The sequence below is a fragment of the Hemitrygon akajei genome, chromosome 9, assembly GCF_048418815.1.
Source record: "Hemitrygon akajei chromosome 9, sHemAka1.3, whole genome shotgun sequence".
Taxonomy (NCBI): domain Eukaryota; kingdom Metazoa; phylum Chordata; class Chondrichthyes; order Myliobatiformes; family Dasyatidae; genus Hemitrygon; species Hemitrygon akajei.
Window position 1 is genome coordinate 101866834 of NC_133132.1, and position 23070 is coordinate 101889903.

At 41.7% G+C, this 23070-nt stretch overlaps 1 protein-coding gene across 3 annotated transcripts in view; it reads right to left on the reverse strand.

Annotated features, from left to right (window-relative positions):
• Window positions 1-23070, reverse strand: part of sipa1l2 (signal induced proliferation associated 1 like 2) — a 511308-nt gene that overhangs the window by 310099 nt on the left and 178139 nt on the right. For all 3 annotated transcript variants that reach the window (XM_073056679.1, XM_073056680.1, XM_073056678.1), the window contains one exon: window positions 17484-17617. In XM_073056679.1, coding sequence (XP_072912780.1) covers window positions 17484-17617 — 134 coding nt within the window. The remainder of the gene's footprint in view (window positions 1-17483; window positions 17618-23070) is intronic.

The following is a 23070-nucleotide window of genomic DNA, read 5'->3' on the forward strand; positions in this document are numbered from 1 at the left end:
GGAACCAACTAGAGAGCAGGCCATTCTAGATTGGGTATTGAGCAATGAGGAAGGGTTAGTTAGCAATCTTGTCGTGCAAGGCCCCTTGGGTAAGAATGACCATAATATGGTGGAATTCTTCATTAAGATGGAGAGTGACATAGTTAATTCAGGAACAAAGGTTCTGAACTTAAAGAAGGGTAACTTTGAAGGTATGAGATGTGAATTAGCTAAGATAGACTGGCAAATGATACTTAAAGGGTTGACAGTGGATATGCAATGGCAAGCATTTAAAGATCGCATGGATGAACTACAACAATTGTTCGTCCCAGTTTGGCAAAAGAATAAACCAGGGAAGGTAGTGCACCCGTGGCTGACAAGGGAAATTAGGGATAGTATCAAGTCTAAAGAAGAAACATATAAATTAGCAAAAAAAAGCGGCACACCTGAGGACTGGGAGAAATTCAGAGACCAGCAGAGGAGGACAAAGGGCTTAATTAGGAAAGGAAAAAAAGATTATGAGAGAAAGCTGGCAGGGAACATAAAAACTGACTGTAAAAGCTTTTATAGATATGTGAAAAGAAAAAGATTCGTCAAGACAAATGTAGGTCCTTTACAATCAGAAACAGGTGAATTGATCATAGGGAACAAAGACATGGCAGACCAATTGAATAACTACTTTGGTTCTGTCTTCACTAAGGAGGACATAAATAATCTTCCAGAAATAGTAAGGGACCGAGGGTCTAGTGAGACAGAGGAACTGAGGGAAATACATGTTAGTAGGGAAGTGGTGTTAGGTAAATTGAAGGGATTAAAGGCAGAAAAATCCCCAGGGCCAGATGGTCTGCATCCCAGAGCGCTTAAGGAAGTAGCCCAAGAAATAGTGATAATTTTTCAAAACTCCTTAGATTCTGGATTAGTTCCTGAGGATTGGAGGGTGGCTAATGTAACCCCACTTTTTAAAAAAAGGAGGGAGAGAGAAACCGGGGAATTATAGACCAGTTAGTCTGACATTGGTGGTGGGGAAAATGCTAGAGTCGGTTATCAAAGATGTGATAACAGCACATTTGGAAAGAGGTGAAATTATCGGACAAAGTCAGCATGGATTTGTGAAAGGAAAATCTTGTCTGACGAATCTTATAGAATTTTTTGAAGATGTAACTAGTAGAGTGGATAGGGGAGAGCCAGTGGATGTGGTATATTTAGATTTTCAAAAGGTTTTTGACAAGGTCCCACACAGGAGATTAGTGTGCAAACTTAAAGCACACGGTATTGGGGGTATGGTATTGATGTGGATAGAGAATTGGTTGGCAGACAGGAAGCAAAGAGTGGGAGTGAACGGGACCTTTTCAGAATGGCAGGCAGTGACTAGTGGGCTACTGCAAGGCTCAGTGCTAGGACCCCAGTTGTTTACAATATATATTAATGATTTAGGCGAGGGAATTAAATGCAGCATCTCCAAGTTTGCGGATGACACGAAGCTGGGTGGTGGTGTTAGCTGTGAGGAGGATGCTAAGAGGATGCAGGGTGACTTGGATAGGTTAGGTGAGTGGGCAAATTCATGGCAGATGCAATTTAATGTGGATAAATGTGAGGTTATCCACTTTGGTTGCAAGAACAGGAAAACAGATTATTATCTGAACGGTGGCTGATTAGGAAAAGGGGAGATGCAATGAGACCTGGGTGTCATTGTACACCAGTCATTGAAGGTGGGCATGCAGGTACAGCAGGCAGTGAAAAAGGCAAATGGTATGTTGGCATTCATAGCAAAAGGATTTGAGTACAGGAGCAGGGAGGTTCTACTGCAGTTGTACAAGGCCTTGGTGAGACCGCAGCTAGAATATTGTGTGCAGTTTTGGTCCCCTAATCTGAGGAAAGACATTCTTGCCATAGAGGGAGTACAGAGAAGGTTCACCAGATTGATTCCTGGGATGGCAGGACTTTCATATGAAGAAAGACTAGATCGACTAGGCTTATACTCACTGGAATTTAGAAGATTGAGGGGGGATCTTATTGAAACATATAAAATTCTAAAGGGATTGGACAGACTAGATCCAGGAAGATTGTTTCCGATGTTGGGGAAGTCCAGAACGAGCGGTCACAGTTTAACGATAAAGGGGAAGCCTTTTAGGGCCGAGATGAGGAAAAACTTCTTCACACAGAGAGTGGTGAATCTGTGGAATTCTCTGCCACAGGAAACAGTTGAGGCCGGTTCATTGGCTATATTTAAGAGGAAGTTAGATATGGCCCTTGTGGCTAAAGGGATCGGGGGTATGGAGAGAAAGCAGGTTGGATGATCAGCCATGATCATACTGAATGGCGGTGCAGGCTCGAAGGGCTGAATGGCCTACTCCTGCACGTATTTTCTATGTTTCTATAAAGTCCAGAGGATTTCCTGGAAGGCTGAAAACCATAAGACAGAGGAGCAGAATTTGGGCACTCGGCCTATCGAGTCTGTTCTGCCATTTCATCATGGCTGATTTATTATCCCCCTCAACACCATTCTCCTGCCTTCTCCCCATAATCTTTAACAACCTTACTAATTGAAAACCTATCAACATCTGCTTTAAATATATCCAGTGACTTGGCCTTCACAGCTGTCTGGGGCCATAAATTCCACAGATTCACCATCTTCAGGCTAAAGAAATTCCCCCTCATCTCTGTTTTAAAGGGACATCCTTGTATTCTGAGGTTATACCTTCTGGTCCTAGACTCTTCCACTATTGAAAAGAATCAAAACACCACATCTAGCATCTACATCACATCTTTAAAACAAGGTATGTCATTGACAAAATGTTATGTTATTACAAAAGAAAATATTAGGAATATTGAGGAAGTCTTCCAAAAGCTCTTTATATAGGTGCCAACTGCCTTATTATCCCAAATCAGCTCCCAATTGCTTTTGGTTCTTGACAGGATTTGTGCTTGTGTTTTTGGACAGGAGATGGTCTTGGTGATGCTAAAAGAAAAAATCAATTGCCTTGTTTATCAGTTTGTTGCTGGATCACCTCCACCCCTTCCACCCACCATCTGTTCTGCAGGGAATGAATTTTATTTTGTTTTACCACAACTTTCACGCACCTGTGGGTCCTCCTCCACTGCACCATCTCCCTCCCCCCAACAAGATACAAAGATTCTTCATGCCAAAGAACATCTTTGCTTTATGTCTGATTTGTTTTTTGTCATTCTGTTTCCTGGGCATAATGTACTAATTTTGGTGGACTTCAGTGCCGATTAAAAAGCATGAAGTCTTGCACCCTGATAAACCAGGCAATTAGTTGTGACCAGACAGGGGTTTCAAGGATTTCAGAAGGAGGATTATTCCATCCTTTGCAATCACATTTTTCCAGAGTTTTAATCTTGCCCAACTTTGTCACTGAAGGCACTTTAGAGGAAAGTTGGAACAAGAGCATCCACTGGGGCTCGGGACAGGCTTGTTTACCATTGAAAAAGATCTTCTCTTTGGCATCATGGTTAGAACATATGTGCTGGTTGTGTTAGACTGAGTTGGAATGTCAGTATTTACCCTACAGTTGGGGTTACTGAGATGCCAAGCTTTGCGGCCTGGGGAATTTCACATTAGTCAGTGTTGAGGGTTTCCAAATTCCAGATTTCATTTTGAGGGATGAAAGATACACATGCATGATTTTCTTTTAAAATATAGGCTAGCTGTTGCACATTGGGTATCATGTAGCCCAAGTTCAATGGACAAGCTGACCAGACTCTGCTTCAAAGATTTGACATGTCCCTTATGTAAGCACAAACCAAAGTCTCTTCACTTTCCAGCTTTAAGCATGTACCCACACACATACAACTGCTATTGCCCACAACCTCTTCCTCAGCCCCCATTCGTCTTTCCAAATCTCTGCTGCCACCTTTCCCTTCCTCCGTTAATTCTGCACTTTTCAGTGAGCCAGAAACTCTCTCCTTGAACAAGGCACAACTCCAGCTTTCCCAAATATCCACTCCCATTAGCTTTGACAATGTCCTCCTGGATGGCTGGTGATCATCCACTTATCAAATAGTGCTGTCCTCACAAGTTCACCACCACTGTCTACCTGTAATATGATGACATGAAAGCAACGATCCTCATCAACCCCAATAAAGACTAGGATTATTGCAACACCGCCACTCCAGAGCCAAGAGCATAGCAACCTCCATCAATTTACAAGAGCATATAAATAAGGCTTTATGCTAAAAAGACAGAAGTCCTCAATCAAACCTCTGCCACGTGCCTAGCACCACTCACCTAACAATCAAGATCTTTGATGTGACCCTGAAAGAAGTGGATTACTTTCTATATATAAGGAGCTACCAGTCAGTGAAGCCAGATATCAAAGATGCTACTACCTCCAATGTGCCAAGAGAGACTTCAGCCAACTGAAGGTGGAAAAAGTTGGAAACTGAATTGAATATAGAAGGTAAAATTGTGGAAGCAATACACTCATTTGCTCAATGAAAGAGAAAGTTGATGACGCAAAACTTGTGTCTACTGATAACTGATATGTACTCTTGATAAGCACGCCATCGCTTTATAGATCTTTGCTATCAATAAAGATGTAATCAGAACAAAAGACATTTTGTTCCTATAATATTTGCAGAAAATTAGGGAAGTTAAAAATGTAATTTTACAAGAACTTAATATTATATTATAATTTTCAGATTTATGAAAATCAGTTTAAACATTGTTATCATATCAAATGTCTTTTCATTAATAATGAAATCCAGTTGTGAATTAATGAAGTTTCAAGCTAAAACAGTGGGATCCAACCTATTTGCTCTGACAGGAATTTATTAAGTGAGTAGCTGATAGCTGCACTGATGAACAGAAATTACACAAATTACAGATTCAAATATTTTGACCTATTTCTTCTTATTGGCTTGTGAAACATAATACAGACCCCTCCAAAGTCTTTGTATGAAAATACAAAGTGACATACGAGTGTGATCTTGAGGCTTGAGAGAAGAGGGGTTTCAGTCAGAGAAAACAATGGAAAAGAAAGTTTGTTTTCTCATTTTCTTCTTTATATTTCCACAGCTTGGACAGTAGGTATGACAAACAGGATAGTGGAATGCTCCTCTTGCGGGATGTAGGAAGGCAGGGAGACCTCCAGTGTCCCTGACTACTACAACTGCAAGAAGTGCATCCAGCAGCAGCTTCTAACAAACTGGATGAAGTCTGGATCATTCAGAGGCTGAAGGGGTGATGGAGGTAATTACACCCAAAGTGCAGGGCACCAGTAACTGTGCGACAGTCAGAAAAGGGAAAGGGGTTAAGGAGCTAGTGCAGAGTACTTCTATGGCCATCCCCCTCAAAAACAGGTATATCACTTTGGATACTCTCGGGGGGGCGGGGGAGGGTGCGGGATGACCTAACACAGGAAAGTCACAGTGGTTGAGTCTCTGGCACTGAGTCTGCCTCTGTGATTCAGAAGGGAAGGGGGGAGAAGAACATGCTGTGGTAATGGGGGATTTGTTAGTTGGGGAAACGGACAAGAGGTTCTGTGGGCAAGAACAAGATTCCCAGATGGTATGTTGCTCTCGGATGCCAGGGTCCGGGATATCTCAGATTAAGTCCTTAGCATTAATTTGGAGGGTGAACAGCCAGTAGTCTTGGTCCGTATAGGTACCAATGATAAGGGTAAGATGAGTGATGAGGTTCTGCAAAGGGAGTTCAGGATGTTAGGTGAAACAACGCACACAAAATGCTGGTGGAACACAGCAAGCCAGGCAGCATCTATAAGGAGAAGCACTGTCAATGTTTTGGGCCGAGACCCTTCGTCAGGACTAACTGAAAGGAGAGATACTAAGAGATTTGAAAGTAGTGGGGGGAGGGGGGAAATGCGAAAAGATGGCAGAAGACTGGAGGGGGTGGGATGAAGCTAAGAGCTGGAAAGGTGATTGGTGAAAGTGATACAGAGCTGGAGAAGGGAAAGGATCATGGGGCGGGAGGCTTCGGGAGAAAGAAAGGGGGAGGGGGGAGGACCAGAGGGAGATGGAGAACAGGCAGGAGAACAGAGAAGGGGATAGCATTTTTGCAAGAGACAGGGTGGGAAGAGGAATAGTCCAGGTAGCTCTGAGAGTCTGTAGGTTTATAATATTTCACCACCATTCAGGGCCCCAGACAGTCCTTCCAGGTGAGGCGACACTTCACCTGTGAGTCAGCTGGTGTGGTATACTGCATCCGGTGCTCCCGGTGTGGTCTTTTATATGTTGGTGAGACCTGACACAGACTGGGAGACCGTTTCGCTGAACACCTATGCTCGGTCCGCCAGAGAAAGCAGGATCTCCCAGTGGCCACACATTTTAATTCCACGTCCCATTCCTGTTCTGATATGTCTATTCATAGCCTCCTCTACTGTCAAGATGAATCCACACTCAGGTTGGAGGAACAACACCTTATATACCGGCTGGGTAGCCTCCAAACTGATGGCATGAACATTGACTTCTCTAACTTCCGTTAATGCCCCTCCCCCCCCTTCTTACCCCATCCCTGACATATTTAGTTGTTTGTTTTTTTTCTCCCTCTGCCCATCACCCTGCCTGTTCTCCATCTCCCTCTGGTCTTCCCCCCTCCCCCTTTCTTTCTCCTGAGGCCTCCCGTCCCATGATCCTTTCCCTTCTCCAGCTCTGTATCACTTTCGCCAATCACCTTTCCAGCTCTTAGCTTCATCCCACCCCCTCCAGTCTTCTCCTATCATATTGCATTTCCCCCTCCCCCCACTACTTTCAAATCTTTGTATCTTCCCTTTCAGTTAGTCCTGATGAAGGGTCTTGGCCCAAAACGTCGACAGTACTTCTCCTTATAGATGCTGCCTGGCTTGCTGTGTTCCACCAGCATTTTGTGTGTGTTGTTTGAATTTCCAGCATCTGCAGATTTCCTCGTGTTTGCTCAGGATGTTAGGTGCCAAGTTAAAGGGCAGGACCTTCAGGGTTATGATCTCAGGATTACTACCTGTGCAATGTGCTACTGAGGTCAGAACTAGGAAGATTATACGATTTAATATGTGGCTAAGGTGTTGGTGTAGAGGGGGTGGCATAAGATTTTTGGATCATTGGGCTCTCTTCCAGAGAAGGTGGAACAAAAGGGACAGCTTGCACCTGAACTTGAGGGGCTCTAATATCCCTGAGGGAAGGTTTGTTCATGCTGCACAGTGGGGTTTAAACTAGAGTTGCAGGGGAATGGGAACCAGAGTGCTATAACAGTTAGTAGAGAAGTTGTGGAGCCAAATATTGGTAAGACTTCAAGCAATCACAGGATTGAGCATGGTGCAACTAATGTCAAGAGCAGCATATATTTCAAAGCAAGAAAAGGAAAGGAAAGGTTGATAATGGTGCTGAAGATGAGGTAACTGGTTTACAAACAGAGGAAATGTGTAGTGAGGAGAGGCTGTTGATAGGGCAAATTGCAGTCAACAGGATGACCCCCAAACAGTAGTAAGGATATGGCCCACAAATTACAACAGAAGATAGAAACTGTGTGCCAAAAGTGTAATGTTACAATAGTCATGGGGCACTTCCAATATGCAGGTAGACTAGGAAAATCAGGTTGGTGCTGAATTACAGGAGGGGGAATATCTAGAATGCCTACAAGATGGCTTTTCAGAGCAGCTCATGGTTGAGCCCACTAAAGGATCAGCTATTCTGGACTGAGTATTGTGCAATGAACCAGAATTGATTAGCGAGCTTAAGGTAAAAGAACCCTTAGGAACAAGAGATCATAATAGGATCAAATTCACCCTGAAATCTAAGGAGATGCTAAAGTCAGATGTATCTGTATTACTATGGAGTAAAGAGAATTAGAGGCAGGAGAGTGGAGTGGGCAGGTATGACTGCAGAGCAGCAATAATTGGAATCTCTGGAAGCAATTCAGAAAGGACAGGATATATACATCCCAAAGAGGAAGAAGTATTCGGAAGGAAAATGAGACAATTGTGGTTAATAAGAGAAGTCAAAACCAACATAAAAGCCAAAGAATGGCATATAATAGAGCAAAAATTAGAGGGAAGTCAGAGGATTGGAAAGCTTTTAAAAACCAACGGAAGACAACCAAAAAAGTCATTTAGAACATAAAGATGTAATACAGAAGTAAGCTAGCCAGTAATATCAAATAGGTACCAAAAGTTTCTTCAAATGTATAAAGTGTAAAAGAGAGGTAAGAGTGGATATCGGACTGCTAGAAAACAATGCTGGAGAGGTAGTAATAAGGACAACAAAATGGCGGACGAACTGAATAAGTATTTTGCATCAGTCTTAACTACGGAAGACACTAGCAGTACAGTGGAGGTTTCTTGGGATACCGAAAGGCCTGAAGGTAGATAAGTCACCTGAACCAGATGGTGCACACCCCAGGGTTCTGAAGAGGTGGCTGAAGAGATCATGGAAGCATTAGTAATGATCTTTCAAGAATCACTAGATTCTGGAATGGCTCTGTGAAAGACTGGAAAATTGCAAATGTCACTCCACTCTTCAAGAAGGGAGAGAGGCACAAGGAGGAAACTATAGGCCAGTTAGTTTCACCTCAGTGAATGGGAAGATGTTGGAGTCTATTATTAAGGATGAGGTTTTGAGGTACTTGGAGGCATACAATAGGCCATAGTCAGCGTGGTTTCCTCAAGGGAAAATCTTGTCTGACAAATCTGTTGGAATTTTTTGAAGAAATAACAAGCAGGGAAGACAAAGGAGAATTGGTTGATGTGTACTTGGATTTTCACGAGGCCTTTAACAAGGTGTCACACAGAAGACTATGTACTTATGATATTTCAGGAAAGATTCTAGCATAGGTAAAGCAGTGGCTGATTGGCAGGAGACAAAGAGTGGGAATAGAAGGTGCCTTTTCTGGCTGGCTGATGGTGACTAATGCTGTTCCACAGGGGCCTGTGTTGGGGCTGATTCTTCTTGCATTATATGTCAATGATCAGCATGATGCCAAAGTTTGTAGATGATATGAAGATGGGGGGAAGGGCAGGCAGTTTTGAGGAAGTAGAGGATACATAAGGACTTAGACAGTTTAGGAGAATGGACAAAGAAATGGCAGATGGAATATAGTGTCAGGAAGTGTATGGTCATGTGCTTTGCAAAAGAAATCAAAGGGTTGACTATTTTCTAAATAGAGAGAAAATACAAAAAACTGAGGTGCAAAGGGACTTGGGAGTCCTTGTGCAGGATTCCCTAAAGGTTAATTTGCAGGTAGAGGCTGTGGTGAAGAAGGACAATACAATGTTAGCATTCATTTCAAGAGGACTAGAATATAAAAGCGAGGATGTAACACTTAGACTTTATAAAGCACTGGTGAGGCCTCACTCAGAGTATTGTGAGTAATTTTGGGTCTCTTCTCTTAGAAAGGATGTGCTGAAACTGGAGAGGGTTCAAAGGAGGTTCACGAAAATTATTCCAGGATTGAATGGCTTGTCATATGAAGAACGTTTGATGCCTCTGGACCTGTATTCATTGGATTTCAGAAGAATAAGGGGTGCCTTCATTGAAACGTATTGAATGTTGAAAGGCCTTGACAGATTGGATGTGGAGAGGATATTTCCTATGGTGGGAGAGTCTAAGACCAGAGGAGACAGCCTCAGAATAGAGGGATGTCCTTTTAGAATAGAGATGAGTAGGAATTTCTTGAGCTAGAGAGTGGTGAATCTGTGGGATTCTTTGCCACAGTAAACTGTGGCCAAGTCTGTATGTATATTTAAGGCAGAGGTTGATAGATTCTTGACTAGTCAAGGCACATAGTGAATGGAGAGAAGGCAGGAGATTGGGGCAGCCATGATGAAATGACAGAGCAGACTCATTAGGCCAAATGGCCTAATTCTGACCTCTTTTTTATGGTCTTAAAATGAAGGTTAAATTTCACCTAGATTAGACCATAAGATCATAAGACATAGGAGCAGAATTAGGCCATCTGGCCCATTAAGTCTGCTCTGTCATTCAATCATGGCAGATCCTTTTTTTTCTCATCTCCTCAACCCCAGTTCCTGGCCTTCTCCCTGTAACCTTCGATGCCATGTCCAATCAAGAACCTATCAATCTCTGCCATAAATACACCCAACGAACTAGCCTCCACAGCTGCATGTAGCAACAAGTTCCAAATTCACCACCCTTTAGCTAAAGAAATTTCTCTGCATCTCTGATTTGAAAGGGTGCCCCCTATCCTGAGACTGTGCCCTCTTGTCCTAGACTCTCCCACCATGGGATACCTCCTTTCCACATCTACTTTGTCTAGGCCTTTCAACATTTGAAAGGTTTCAATCAGATCTCCCCACATCCTTCTGAATTCCAGCGAGTACAGACCCACAGCCATCAAACATTCCTCGTATGATAACCCTTTAATTCCTACAGTCATCCTTGTGAACCTCCTCTGGACACTCTCCAATGCTAGCACATCTATATACTACTAAAACACTACTGCTCTGTTTGTGACCTCCAATTAGCCCAAACGGTGCATTACAGCGGCACTTTTTTTTGACTAAATCGACTTAAAATGTGCTAACTTACAGAATGCATGCAAAGTTCAGGGTTATATATTCGTATAAAATTGCTCACTCGTCAATTAACAGGCCCCGCTTTCCATAACCCGAGCCGATTCCAGCTTTAATGGAAACCGTGATGCGACACTATGACACATGCACACGGCCGGCCTCAGCAGTGCCTCACGATACTCAGAGAGCCGATTCCACCTTTCATGGAAACCGTGATGGACACTATGACACATGCACACGGCCGGCCTCAGCAGTGCCTCACGATACTCAGAGAGCCGATTCCACCTTTCATGGAAACCGTGATGGACACTATGACACATGCGCATGGGTCGCCTCAGCAGCAACACCAACCGGCGCAAAAGGGCAGGGCTATCATGTCCGTTTAGGAGAGCGCCAACCACATCATCAAGAAAAATCAGCATCCTGGAGGCTCTGGTATTACTGCTTCGTATCTTCTATCAAGCATTAGGATAAAAAAATATAGACAGCCTAATAATGGCGTGGAAAGAGAAGGGGGACATTATGGTCAAGAGATGATGCCAAACGTCTTTGGGAAGTGGCAAGGAGAGGGAGAGAACAAGAATCGGAAGAGGCCAGGGCCGCACAACTCCAGGATCAAAGAGTCAGGACAAAAAAAGATGAGAGAAGAAGAGACAAAGAAGGAGAGGCATGCTCATCTCCAAAATGACAACAATAGGCACAGCAGGAGGAGAGAGCAAGAATCGTATCAGGCCAGGGCCACACGACTCCAGGATCAGTGAGAAAGTACAAATGGTAGAAGAGATGAAGAAACAAAGGATGAAAGGGCTGCGCATTTCCAGAACGACAAAAACAAGCAGAGAAGGTGGACAGGAAGAGACAGAGGAGAAAAGTAAAGATCAACTCGAGAATTTGCAGCAAAGAGTACCCCATTGAATAATGAGCAAAGAGAAGTGTATGAATATGCGTGCGACTGCTTGGAAAGGAATCTCTCTTCAATGATTTTCATTGATGCACCAGGAGGAACAGGCAAGACATTTATCATCAACTTGATCCTCGCTAAAGTTAGGGGAGATGGAGGTGTTGCTATTGCTGTAGCATCATCAGGTATTGCAGCAACATTGATGCCTGGTGGTAGGACAGCGCATTCAAGATTCAAAATACCCCTCAAAGTCAATGAAGATGCCCTTTGTAACATCGATAAAAAAACACCAATACTGCCAATTTACTCCAAAATGTGAGGCTTATTATCTGGGATGAGTGCCCCATGATTAGGAGGGCAAGTGCCATTGCATACTGAATGAAATTTGTTATCTTCACTTTGACAAGAACAAATTTAACTGGGAGTAGGGAACCAAGGACCAGAGTGTAGAAAAAGTAAACTAGAGAAACAAGCTTCTTTAGCTCATCTCCAGAGACTAATTTATGGAACCAGTTGTACAGATTACTGCTGAATAGGACTTTTTGTTGTAATTATTCATGCAGAAAATGTTCTGGTCAATTAAATATATTTTGAGCACAGGAGCAATCATTGCTAAGTCAAGGCAACTGGTTTCTTTAGGATATTTTAGTACAGAACATTAATTGTGTTACAAGGCAATTAAAAAAAATGTTGACAACACAAGGTGATGTCATAACTACAGACACTAAATTCAAACCCAAGTTGGATTCTGCTTTGAACTTTAGCGTTCCACAGGAAATAATTTGCTAGCCTACTCAGATTCAAGGGAAACACAGAAATAACAGAAATCAAATTCATCAAATAATTTTGTGTAGGGTTAAGAAAATGTAGGGTGGAGAAGAAGTAGAATACTACAACTTGCCTTCACAATTTTGATCAGTTTTTAGAATGTTATTATGGCAAAGGTATATTGGCCAGACAACTCAAAGAAAATTTTATCATCAATGTATGTATACCATACATAACCTTGAGATTTACTTTCTTGCAGACACAAAGAGGAAAGCAAGGAAATACCACAGAATCCACAAAAAAACACACGTAACAAAGACCAACAAACATCCAATGTGGAAAAGAGAACAGATCATGCGAATAATTAAAAAAAGTAAACAAATAATACGCAGAACATAGAATAGTACAGCACATTACAGGCCCTTCGGCCCACAATGTTGTGCTGACCCTCAAACCCTGCCTCACATATAAACCCCCACCTTAAATTCTTCCATATACCTGTCTAGTAGCCTCTTAAACTTCACTAGTGTATCTGCCTCCACCACTGACTCAGGCGGTGCATTCCACGCACCAACTATACTGAGTGAAAAACCTTCTTCTAATATCCCCCTTGAACTTCCCTCCCCTTAACTTAAAGCCATGTCCTCTTGCACTGAGCAGTGGTGCCCTGGGGAAGAGGCGCTGGCTGTCCACTCTGTCTATTCCTTTTAATATCTTGTATACATCTATCATGTCTCTCCTCATCCTCCTTGTCTCCACAGAGTAAAGCCCTAGCTCCCTTAATCTCTGACCATAATGCATACTCTCAAAACCAGGCAGCATCCTGGTAAATCTCCTCTGTACCCTTTCCAATGCTTCCACATCCTTCCTATAGTGAGGCGACCAGAACTGGACACAGTACTCCAAGTATGGCCTAACCAGAGTTTTATAGAGCTGCATCATTACATCACGTCTCTTAAACTCGATCCCTCGACTTATGAAAGCTAACACCCCATAAGCTTTCTTAATTACCCTATCTACCTGTGAGGCAACTTTCAAGGATCTGGGGACATGTACCCCCAGATCCCTCTGCTCCTCCACACTACCAAGTATCCTGCCATTTACTTTGTACTCTGCCTTGGAATTTGTCCTTCCAAAGTGTACCACCTCACACTTCTCTGAGTTGAACTCCATCTGCTACTGCTCAGCCCACTTCTGCATCCTATCAATGTCCCTCTGCAATCTTCGACAATCCTCTACACTATCTACAACACCACCAACCTTTGTGTCATCTGCAAACTTGCCAACCCATCCTTCTACCCCCACATCCAGGTCGTTAATAAAAATCACGAAAAGTAGAGGTCCCAAAACAGATCCTTGTGGGACACCACTAGTCACAACCCTCCACCGTGACCCTCTGCCTTCTGCAAGCAAGCCAATTCTGAATCCACCTGGCCAAACTTCTCTGGATCCCATGCCTTCTGACTTTCTGAATAAGCCTACCATGTGGAACCTTGTCAAATGCCTTACTAAAATGCATGTAGATCACATCCACTGCACTACCCTCATCTATATGCCTGGTCACCTCCTCAAAGAATTCTATCAGGCTTGTTAGGCACGATCTGCCCTTCACAAAGCCATGCTGATTGTCCCTGATCAGACCATGATTCTCTAAATGCCCAAAGATCCTATCTCTAAGAATCCTTTCCAACAGCTTTCCCACCACAGACATAAGGCTCACTGGTCTATAATTACCTGGACTATCCCTACTACCTTTTTTGAACAAGGGGACAACATTCGCCTCCCTCCAATCCTCCGGTACCATTCCTGTGGACAACGAGGACATAAAGATCCTTGCCAGAGGCTCAGCAATCTCTTCCCTCGCCTCGTGGAGCAGCCTGGGGAATAATCCGTCAGGCCCCGGGGACTTGTCTGTCCTAATGTATTTTAACAACTCCAACACCTCCTCTTCCTTAATATCAACATGCTCCAGAACATCAACCTCACTCATATTGTCCTCACCGTCATCAAGTTCCCTCTCATTAGTGAATACTGTAGAGAAGTATTCATTGAGGACCTCGCTCACTTCCTTAGCCTCCAGGCACATCTTCCCACTTTTATCTCTAATCAATCCTACCTTCACTCCTGTCATCCTTTTGTTCTTCACATAATTGAAGAATGCCTTGGGGTTTTCCTTTACCCTACTCGCCAAGGCCTTCTCATGCCCCCTTCTTGCTCTTCTCAGCCCCTTCTTAAGCTCCTTTCTTGCTACCCTATATTCCTCAATAGCCCCATCTAATCCTTTCTTCCTAAACCTCATGTATGCTGCCTTCTTCCATCTGACTAGATTTTCCACTTCACTTGTCACCCATGGTTCCTTCATCCTACCATTCTTTATCTTCTTCACTGGGACAAATTTATCCCCAACATCTTGCAAAAGATCCTTAAACATCGACCACATGTCCATAATACATTTCCCTGCAAAAACATCATCCCAATTCACACCCGCAAATTCCAGCCTTATAGCCTCATAATTTGTCCTTCCCCAATTAAAAATTTTCCTGTTCTCTCTGATTCTATCCTTTTCTATGATAATGCTAAAGGTCAAGGAGCAGTGATCACTGTCCCCCAGATGCTCACCCACTGACAGATCTGTGACCTGAGCCGGTTCGTTACCTAATACTAGATCTAGTATGGCATTCCCCCTAGTCGGCCTGTCAACATACTGTGACAGGAATCCATCCTGGACACACTTAACAAACTCTGCCCCATCTAAACCCTTGGAACTAAACAAGTGCCAATCAATATTAGGGAAGTTAAAGTCACCCATGATAACAACTCTGTTATTTTTGCACTTTTCCAAAATCTGCCTCCTAATCTGCTCCTCGATATCTCTGCTGCTACCAGGGGGCCTATAGAATACCCCCAGTAGAGTAACTGCTCCCTTTCTGTTCCTGACTTCTACCCATACTGACTCAAAAGAGGATCCTGCTATACTATCCACCCTTTCTGCAGCTGTAATAGTATCCCTGACCAGTAATGCCACCGCTCCTCCCCTTTCCCCCCCTCTCTATCTCTTTTAAAACACTGAAATCCAGGAATATTGAGAATCCATTCTTGCCCTGGTGCCAGCCAAGTCTCCGTAATGGCCACTACATCATGTATGTATCCAAGCTCTCAGTTCATCACCTTTGTTCCTGATGCTTCTTGCATTGAAGTACACACACTTTAGCCCTTCTACCTTACTACCTTTACACCCTTTATTCTGCTTCTTTTTCATCAAAGCCTCTCTATATATTAAACATGACCGACAGAATCGGCCAAAGTGAGTCCATAGGCTGCGGATCAGCTCAGCGCTGAGGTGAGTAAAGCCGGTCAAGGAGCCTGATGGCTGCAGGGCAAGACCTGTTCCCAACCTGGGGGCATAGTACCAATGACTCCTGCACCTCCCACACAATGGCAGTAGTGAGACAGGAAGACAGATCAACACAAGCAGACAGAAAGGACTCAGATGGGTGCTCTTGCCATACCCAGTGCTGTACACGGTTGTTTCAATTACAATCAAACTCTGATAATCCACTGTCCAAATGTTCAGAGATCCTAATGGATCAGTATCTGGCTCAATCATTAGTCCAGACTCTGAGTTCAGCAACTGGATTACGAATGAGATGCTTAACTAGGGGTGGGGGTAAAGACCATGGCTGGGGCAGGTGTTGAGACTGTGGCTGGGTGTTTGGCTGGAATCTACAGATGTCTGCAGATGTTATCATAAATTACAAGGAGATCTTGTTCAGCTAGGCAAGTTTAATTTGGATAAGTGTGAGGTGTTGCATTTTCAGAATCAGAATCACTTTAATGTCAGAGTTAATTGTGGCTTTGTGCCAAGCGTTAAACACTGGACAATACCATAACAGACAACACATTAGCAATCAACAATTTACAAGATAATAGTGTATACAGCCATGAGCAATCAACAATTAGCAGAACGACCACAATTGCAAACATCAACAATCAAACAAACAAATCTTGACATATGAACAAACTAAATAATTATCAACAGAACAAAGACAGCAGGAAAGACCATTTAATTGTAGTTGTGCAGGGCCAGTTAGGGTATAACTTGGGTCGAAGCTCAATCTAAAACGAACTAAAAATCACCAGGCTCTATTTACACTCCCTTTAAACTCAGCAGATTCAATATGTAAAATCTATTATACAACTGTGTAACGCATAAAAACAAAACAAAGTACTACCGTGTCTAGGTAATAGTAACATCCAATAATATGGAAAACCTGCTGGTGGAACACCAAAGTACTGAAAGGTACTGGATTATCAAGTTTTGCTGCAGTAATGAATTTCAGCAGAAGGAACTCAACTGCATGGCACTGAGACCATTCTCAAGATTAGGATATAATTTGAACACTGGCTGAAGAATTAGAAGGCTATTTGCTATCAGATTTAGTTCCAAAACATCAAGTATAATACTCAACATAGATTAGCATTCTGCTGAAGAAAATCTCTGCAATCAAACTGATATTGTATAGGACAAAGAGTATTGCATGGATTTGTGGTTCCTGGGAAACTAGAAACTTAAGGGGTCCTTAAAAACTTTTTTGTTGCAAATAATGGTCTCCATGAATCAGACCTTGTTTTTAGAGACTTTTCAGCATTCTAAAGGCAAAGGTAATACAAACAGATTTTCTATCAGCTAACTGGAAAGAATTCTCAACACCTGTTAGGAAACTGATACAGACTAAAAGGTAAATGAACATCACTAAACATCAGCTAGAAATAACCACCAGCTGGTCAAAAAGGACACCCCCTACTGCTGCCTCATGCAATAGCCAACATCTGTTGGTGAAAAACAGCATAACAATTGAGCAATAGGTTCAATCAAAGTAATAAAAATAGCACATTTTGAAAGAAATTTCAGAATAACATAAAAGTGAAACAGTTAAAGATTTCTGGGGTACAAAAGCAATTTATCACAAAGCACGAATTTCCAGCACAGAAAAGCACCGTTTAAAAATATATTTTTATACTGCATGTCAAAACATAGAAAATTGCTGCTGCTGCGTGACAAAATCCTGGGCTTACTTTTTTTAGATCTGGGAAGGCTTGTCTCACAAATAACCCAACGAACCGCTTCAGAGATGCTAAAAAAAAAATCTCTCTACGTTCCTCACATGTTGGCAAATCCCAGCTGCATATATAGGTTGAATATATGAGAAAAGACAAATAAGGCGCAGGAATGATTCCACAGCTACATTCTTATTTCAGAGCTTAGGCCCAGTTTTTTAAATTTTTCTTGTCAATTTCTGGGAAATCTGCTTTAGAAATAAAAGTACGTACAGTATCAACGCTTAAAAACTCACCTCACTAGTCCGGAAAGCTATCCGGTAGTTGTACTGTAAACCTTCTTTCTCCTTTGATTCATCTAGCTTCTCTCTCCGGATACTGACAGCCACAGGTCCCAAGCTTTCATCAGTTCCAAAGTAGTTCTGGTGCTCTGTGTAAATGCAAGATATGAGAGGGAGACAGAAGAGCAAAATGTAAGTGCATGAGTAAATGAACTAAAGGAAGGAGGGGAGGGGGGAGAAACAGGATCAGAGAAATTAACCTTGGAAAAGTTCAAAATGATAATGCTATATCAAAAAATATAGCATGGGATGAGACCATAAGACATCAAAACAGAATTAAGCTATTCACTCATCAAGTCTGGTCCATCAAGTTTGATTATGGCTGATTTATTACCCCTCTCAACCCCATTCTCTTCCCTTGTTCACATAACCTTCAACACCCTTATTAATTAAGTAACTATCGTCTTCCGTTTTCAATATACTCAATGACTTGGCCTCCACTGCCACGTGTGACAATGAATTCCATAGATTCACCACCCCCTTGCTCAAGAAATTATTTCTCATCAGTTGTAAAGGAACCTTCTATGCAGAGGCTGGGTTCTCTGGTCCTAGACTCTCCCACTATTGGAAACATCCTCTGCAAGCTCACTCTATCTAGGCCTTACAATATTTGGTAGGTTTCAATAAGATTAGTAAGAATGTCAAAGGTTATGGGAAGAAGATGGGAGTATGGGGTTGAAAGAGATAATAAACTAGCAATTATGAAATGGGAGAGCAAATTTGGTGGGCCAAATGGCCTAATTCTGCTCCTATGCTTTTGGTCTTACCCCCCTCATTCTTCTAAACTCCAGTGAGTACAGGTCCACAGCCATCAAATGTTCCTCATATGTTAGCCTTTTCATTTCCTAAACCTCCTCTGCAGTACATCCTTCCTTAGATATGGGCCCAAACCTACTCACATTATTCCAAATGCAGTCTGATCAATAGCTTAAAAAGCCTCAGCATTATATCCTTGCTTTTATATTCTAGTCCTTTTACAATGAATGCTAACACTGCATTTGCCTTCCTTACTCAACTTACTTACCGACTCAACCTCCAAGTTAAATTTTAGGGGAATCCTGCACAAGGGCTCCCGGGTCCCTTTGCACTTCCGATTTCTGAATTCACTCCCTGCTTATAAAATAGGCTATACCTCTATTCGTTCTACCAACATGCATGACCATATACTTCCCCACACTGTATTTTATTTGCCACTTCTTTGCCCATTCTCCTAATCTGTCCAAGCCCTTTTGCAAACTCCATTTCCTTAACCTATCTGCCGCTCCATCTATCTTCGTGTCATCCACAAATTATCCACAAAGCCATCAATTCTGTCATCCAGATCATTAACATAACTCTTGAACAGATTTGCCTCCTTCTGTACTGTAATAACACCATAATTCCAAAGGGGAAAAAGCTACTTAATTACTGTTATTCGCTGTCCACAGTCTCATCTGACGTAGTGTAACTTTCCATATTTGATGAAGCAAAGCAAAGCATCTCTTTGAAACAAATAAATGCAAATAATAAAATAATCTTAATTAAATAATTTGAGCTGGTTAAATGTCCTTGTAGTCATACCACATAATGATTTACCAGATGGTGAATGAGAAAGGAAAAGAATCAAATTTGATTAATTTAATGTCATTCACAACCTCAGATCATCAGAGTGCAATTCATTAATGCATCTATCTGCATGGCAGTCACCATTGTAATGTAATATAGGAAACACTGAAGTCAATTTGTACATGGCAAAGCTTCACCCAAAAAGTGTTTTGTAGTATCTAAATACTGGAGAACATTCTTACTTTTCATAGCTCCATAGTATCTTTGATCTCTAGATGAGGGCCCTGACCTGCTTTGAAACATGGGACTCTAGTTTTAAAAAACTGCTTTAGTATTGCACGAGAATATTATAGCCTGACTATTGTACTCTGATCTTTGGATTTGGATTTGAATCCAAAATTAAAAGGAAAAAAAACTAGGAACATTCAGTAGGTCAGGCCTGTCTAGAAGAAACCAAATGTGGATTGGCTGACTACTCTGTGGAATACTTGCACTCAGTCCACAGGGTGACCCCAAGCTTCCTGTTGTCTGCTATTACAATTCTCTATCCCACTACACTGTCTATCCCATCGGTCTGTGTCTCCTGTACTGTTGTAATAAGGCCCAACGCAACCTGATCTTCAGTCTGGGAACGTTGCAGCCTTCAGAACACAATATTGAATTCTCCAACTTCAAGTATTGATTTTTCTGTCTGCGTTTGGCTTCTCCCCTCCCGTACAATTTTGTTTTCCTCTGGGAGTTGAAGACCTCCCAGCCTAACCAGCTGGGCATATTCTCCAGCTCTGCATTCCACAATTCCAACATATTTTTCTCTACATTCCAATTCGCTTAATTTGTCCCTTTTATTCAGTGTAGATAAACTGTTTTCAGTTTATCACCCAGCACCTAGTTTTACCCCATCTTCTTACCAAGCTGCTATTCAATCTTTCCCAGTTCTGAGTCTTCAGCCTGAAATATTAACTCTTTCACTTCTTATAGATGTTCAAGTTCAAAGCAAATTCATTATTAAAGTATGTATATGTCACCATATACTACCCTGAGATTCTTTTTTTTAGGGTATCCACTGTAAAACAAAGGAATACAATAGAATCAATGAAAAGCTACATACAAAAACTGACAAATAACCGATGTGCGAAAGAAGCCAAACTGTGAATACTAATAGATAGATAGATAGATAAGAGCTAAAAACTTGAGAGTCCATAGGTTGTGAAATCATTTCAGAGTTGGGGTGAGTTAAGTTATCTATGCAAGTTCAGGAGCCTGTTCCTGAACCCGATGGTGAGAGATCTAAAGCTCCTGTACTTCCGTCCTGATAGCAGCGATGTGGCCTGACCTGTTGAGTATTTCTAGCATTTACTGTTTTTGATTTATATTTCCGGCATCTGCAATTCTTTGCTTTTCATAAAATCCATGATTTTCTGATTGAGATGACAGAGCATTTAACAAGGCAAAGCCCACACCACGAATGAGGACAACTTCAAAACTGATATAAACTATTTCCTTGAACAATCACAGAGGGCAGTATACAACACTAAAATCATTAACCAATAGATGCTGATAATACAAGAAACTTCTCTCTGATGCAAACATGGACAAAACGAGCTAGCTCCATTCCAATTTCACTTTTCTGCAGTTTGTGTTTTCACTACTGTACAGGCATTATTGCTCATAATTTTTTAAATGACTTGAATATTTATTGATTTCCTTTTTTATTGACATTTTCTAATCTTTTTAAGATGATGCCATCTTCAGACTTCGTCCTGGAAAATAGCAGTATATCATCCATGTATACCTGTTTAATGATGAGCCTATTCTGTGATGGGGCTGCATTTCTTCTTTAGAAGCTCTGCATAGAATTCTCCTACAGCAAACAATTCAAACGATAAATTTTGCATTACTGCTTCACCAACAACCAACCATCACCACAGAAACTTGGCCAAACAGCATAAATTGAAGATTTGCTGCATAATTCATTTACAGGCTATCTTTCAGGATACAGCACTGTTATCTAAATTGTAAACTTAATATCTTTGGCAAATGTTATGAATTGCATTAATACTAATGGAAAAATTAAATCTGCTTCAAAGACTCAAGAAGTTCATTAACAGATACATGTCGGGAAGCTCAAGTATTTTATCTAGATGAATTACAATATATTAAACATACAGATCTGATACAAAATGATATGGTTGGATTAAGGGCGTCTTCAAATTGATCAATATATGCAAGCCAATAAACTTCCCAACTTAAAGAATATCTAGAACACATTCTTAAATTTTTAGCCCAATATTTGGTGGTGGATCCAGCCCAATCCATCACAGGCAAAGCTGTCCCCACTATTGAGCACATTTACATGAAGCATTGTCACAAGAAAGCAGCATCTATCATCAAGAACCCCCATCATCTAGACAATTCTCTCTTCGCATTACAACCAATGTTCAGGAGGTTCAGGAGGTACAGGAGCCTTTTAGGTTCCACACTATCATGTTCAGAAAGAGTCATTATCCTTCAACCATCAGGCTCCTGTACCAGCCTGAATAATTTTACTCACCACAGCTTTGAACTGATTCCACAACCTACAGACTCACTTCCAAGGACTATATAACTCATGTCCTCTATTATTTTTTTAACATGTACAATTTGTCTTCTTTTGCATGTTGGTTGTTTGTCAGTTTTTGTTTATGTAAAGTTTTTCATAAATTCTATTGCATTTTTTGTAAATGCCTGCAAGAAAATGAATCTCAAGGTAGCATATAGTAACTACTTTAATTCTGACTTTGTCAGCAAAGCCCCTGGCATATCCTTATCTTCCCAGATGTAGGAGATAAGATTGTGGATTGGTGGCTGAGGTTCCCCTCCACGAAGAACTTATTCCTGGTCACCTTGGTTTTCACTTGGCACAAGGTCTCTTCAACATCTTGTTAGTTAGGAGTGGCAACAAGTTTGGACTGCTCTTTTTAATATTGAGGAATTCCTCAAAGTATTCATGAAAACAGGTATTGACTGTTTCTGCCATTCACCCTCTGCCTTGAGAATGTTGTGCACCTGCTCAAAGACAACCTTGGCCCTGGCATCTCTTGGGTAGCCACAGAATCTCCTGTGTGTTCCCCCTACCTATCAAGTCCTCTATCACTATTGCCTTGCCTGACTCAGAAAGCCTCAGAAGGCTTTTCCTTTTGAGCCTCAGAACCAATCATATTGCTGCTAACTCCTGAAAGATCACCCCTTTCAACAATATCCAAAGATAGTTAGTGAGGGGAATGACCACAGGAAACCCTACTCTGTCTGCCTTCACCCCTTATTTTTCCTGGTAGGCGCTTATCTATCAGAAGCCTGTACCTTGGATGCAGTCAGCATCCCGAATGAACCCGAAGTACATTGGCCTCCAGCTGCAGTTTTTTAACCCCATCTGTGGGTGCACTTTCCACAGATAGAGACCATGGGATTCCCTGACCTCCCACATCTTGCACTTCACTATTCCAATATCATATAAAGCACCAAGATCTACAGCATTGCATCAATTTGTTTCCAACCAAAGTTGAAACCAACTATTCTGTTGCCTCCTGAAATACTGTATATAACAAACACATTATACTTTCAAGACTTGTAGAAATGGATAGAATCTTGAAATATCATCTAAAGGGGAAAGCCCACACCATAAAATGATCACTGATAAGCAGTCTCAATATTGAAATCACCAAAGGAACAGTTATACTGGACCAAATCGAGCAAGGACTAGTCTTATGTATGGTCTTATATTCTCTTAAATGCAGATATGTACCAACATTCTGAGCATAATCTGGATGCCCAAACATTTCACCATTCAGATGATGAGCAACTTGTTTAAATAATGCTTATTCAGATGTTTGTTATTGACCCCTGAATCACAGGGCAACTAACCATCAAGACCATCTTAATGGCCATGATAATAAATTGCCCAGATTCACTGTATATCACTGGTAAGTCATTGGCAGAACTGCATTTTGCCATTCCCTTC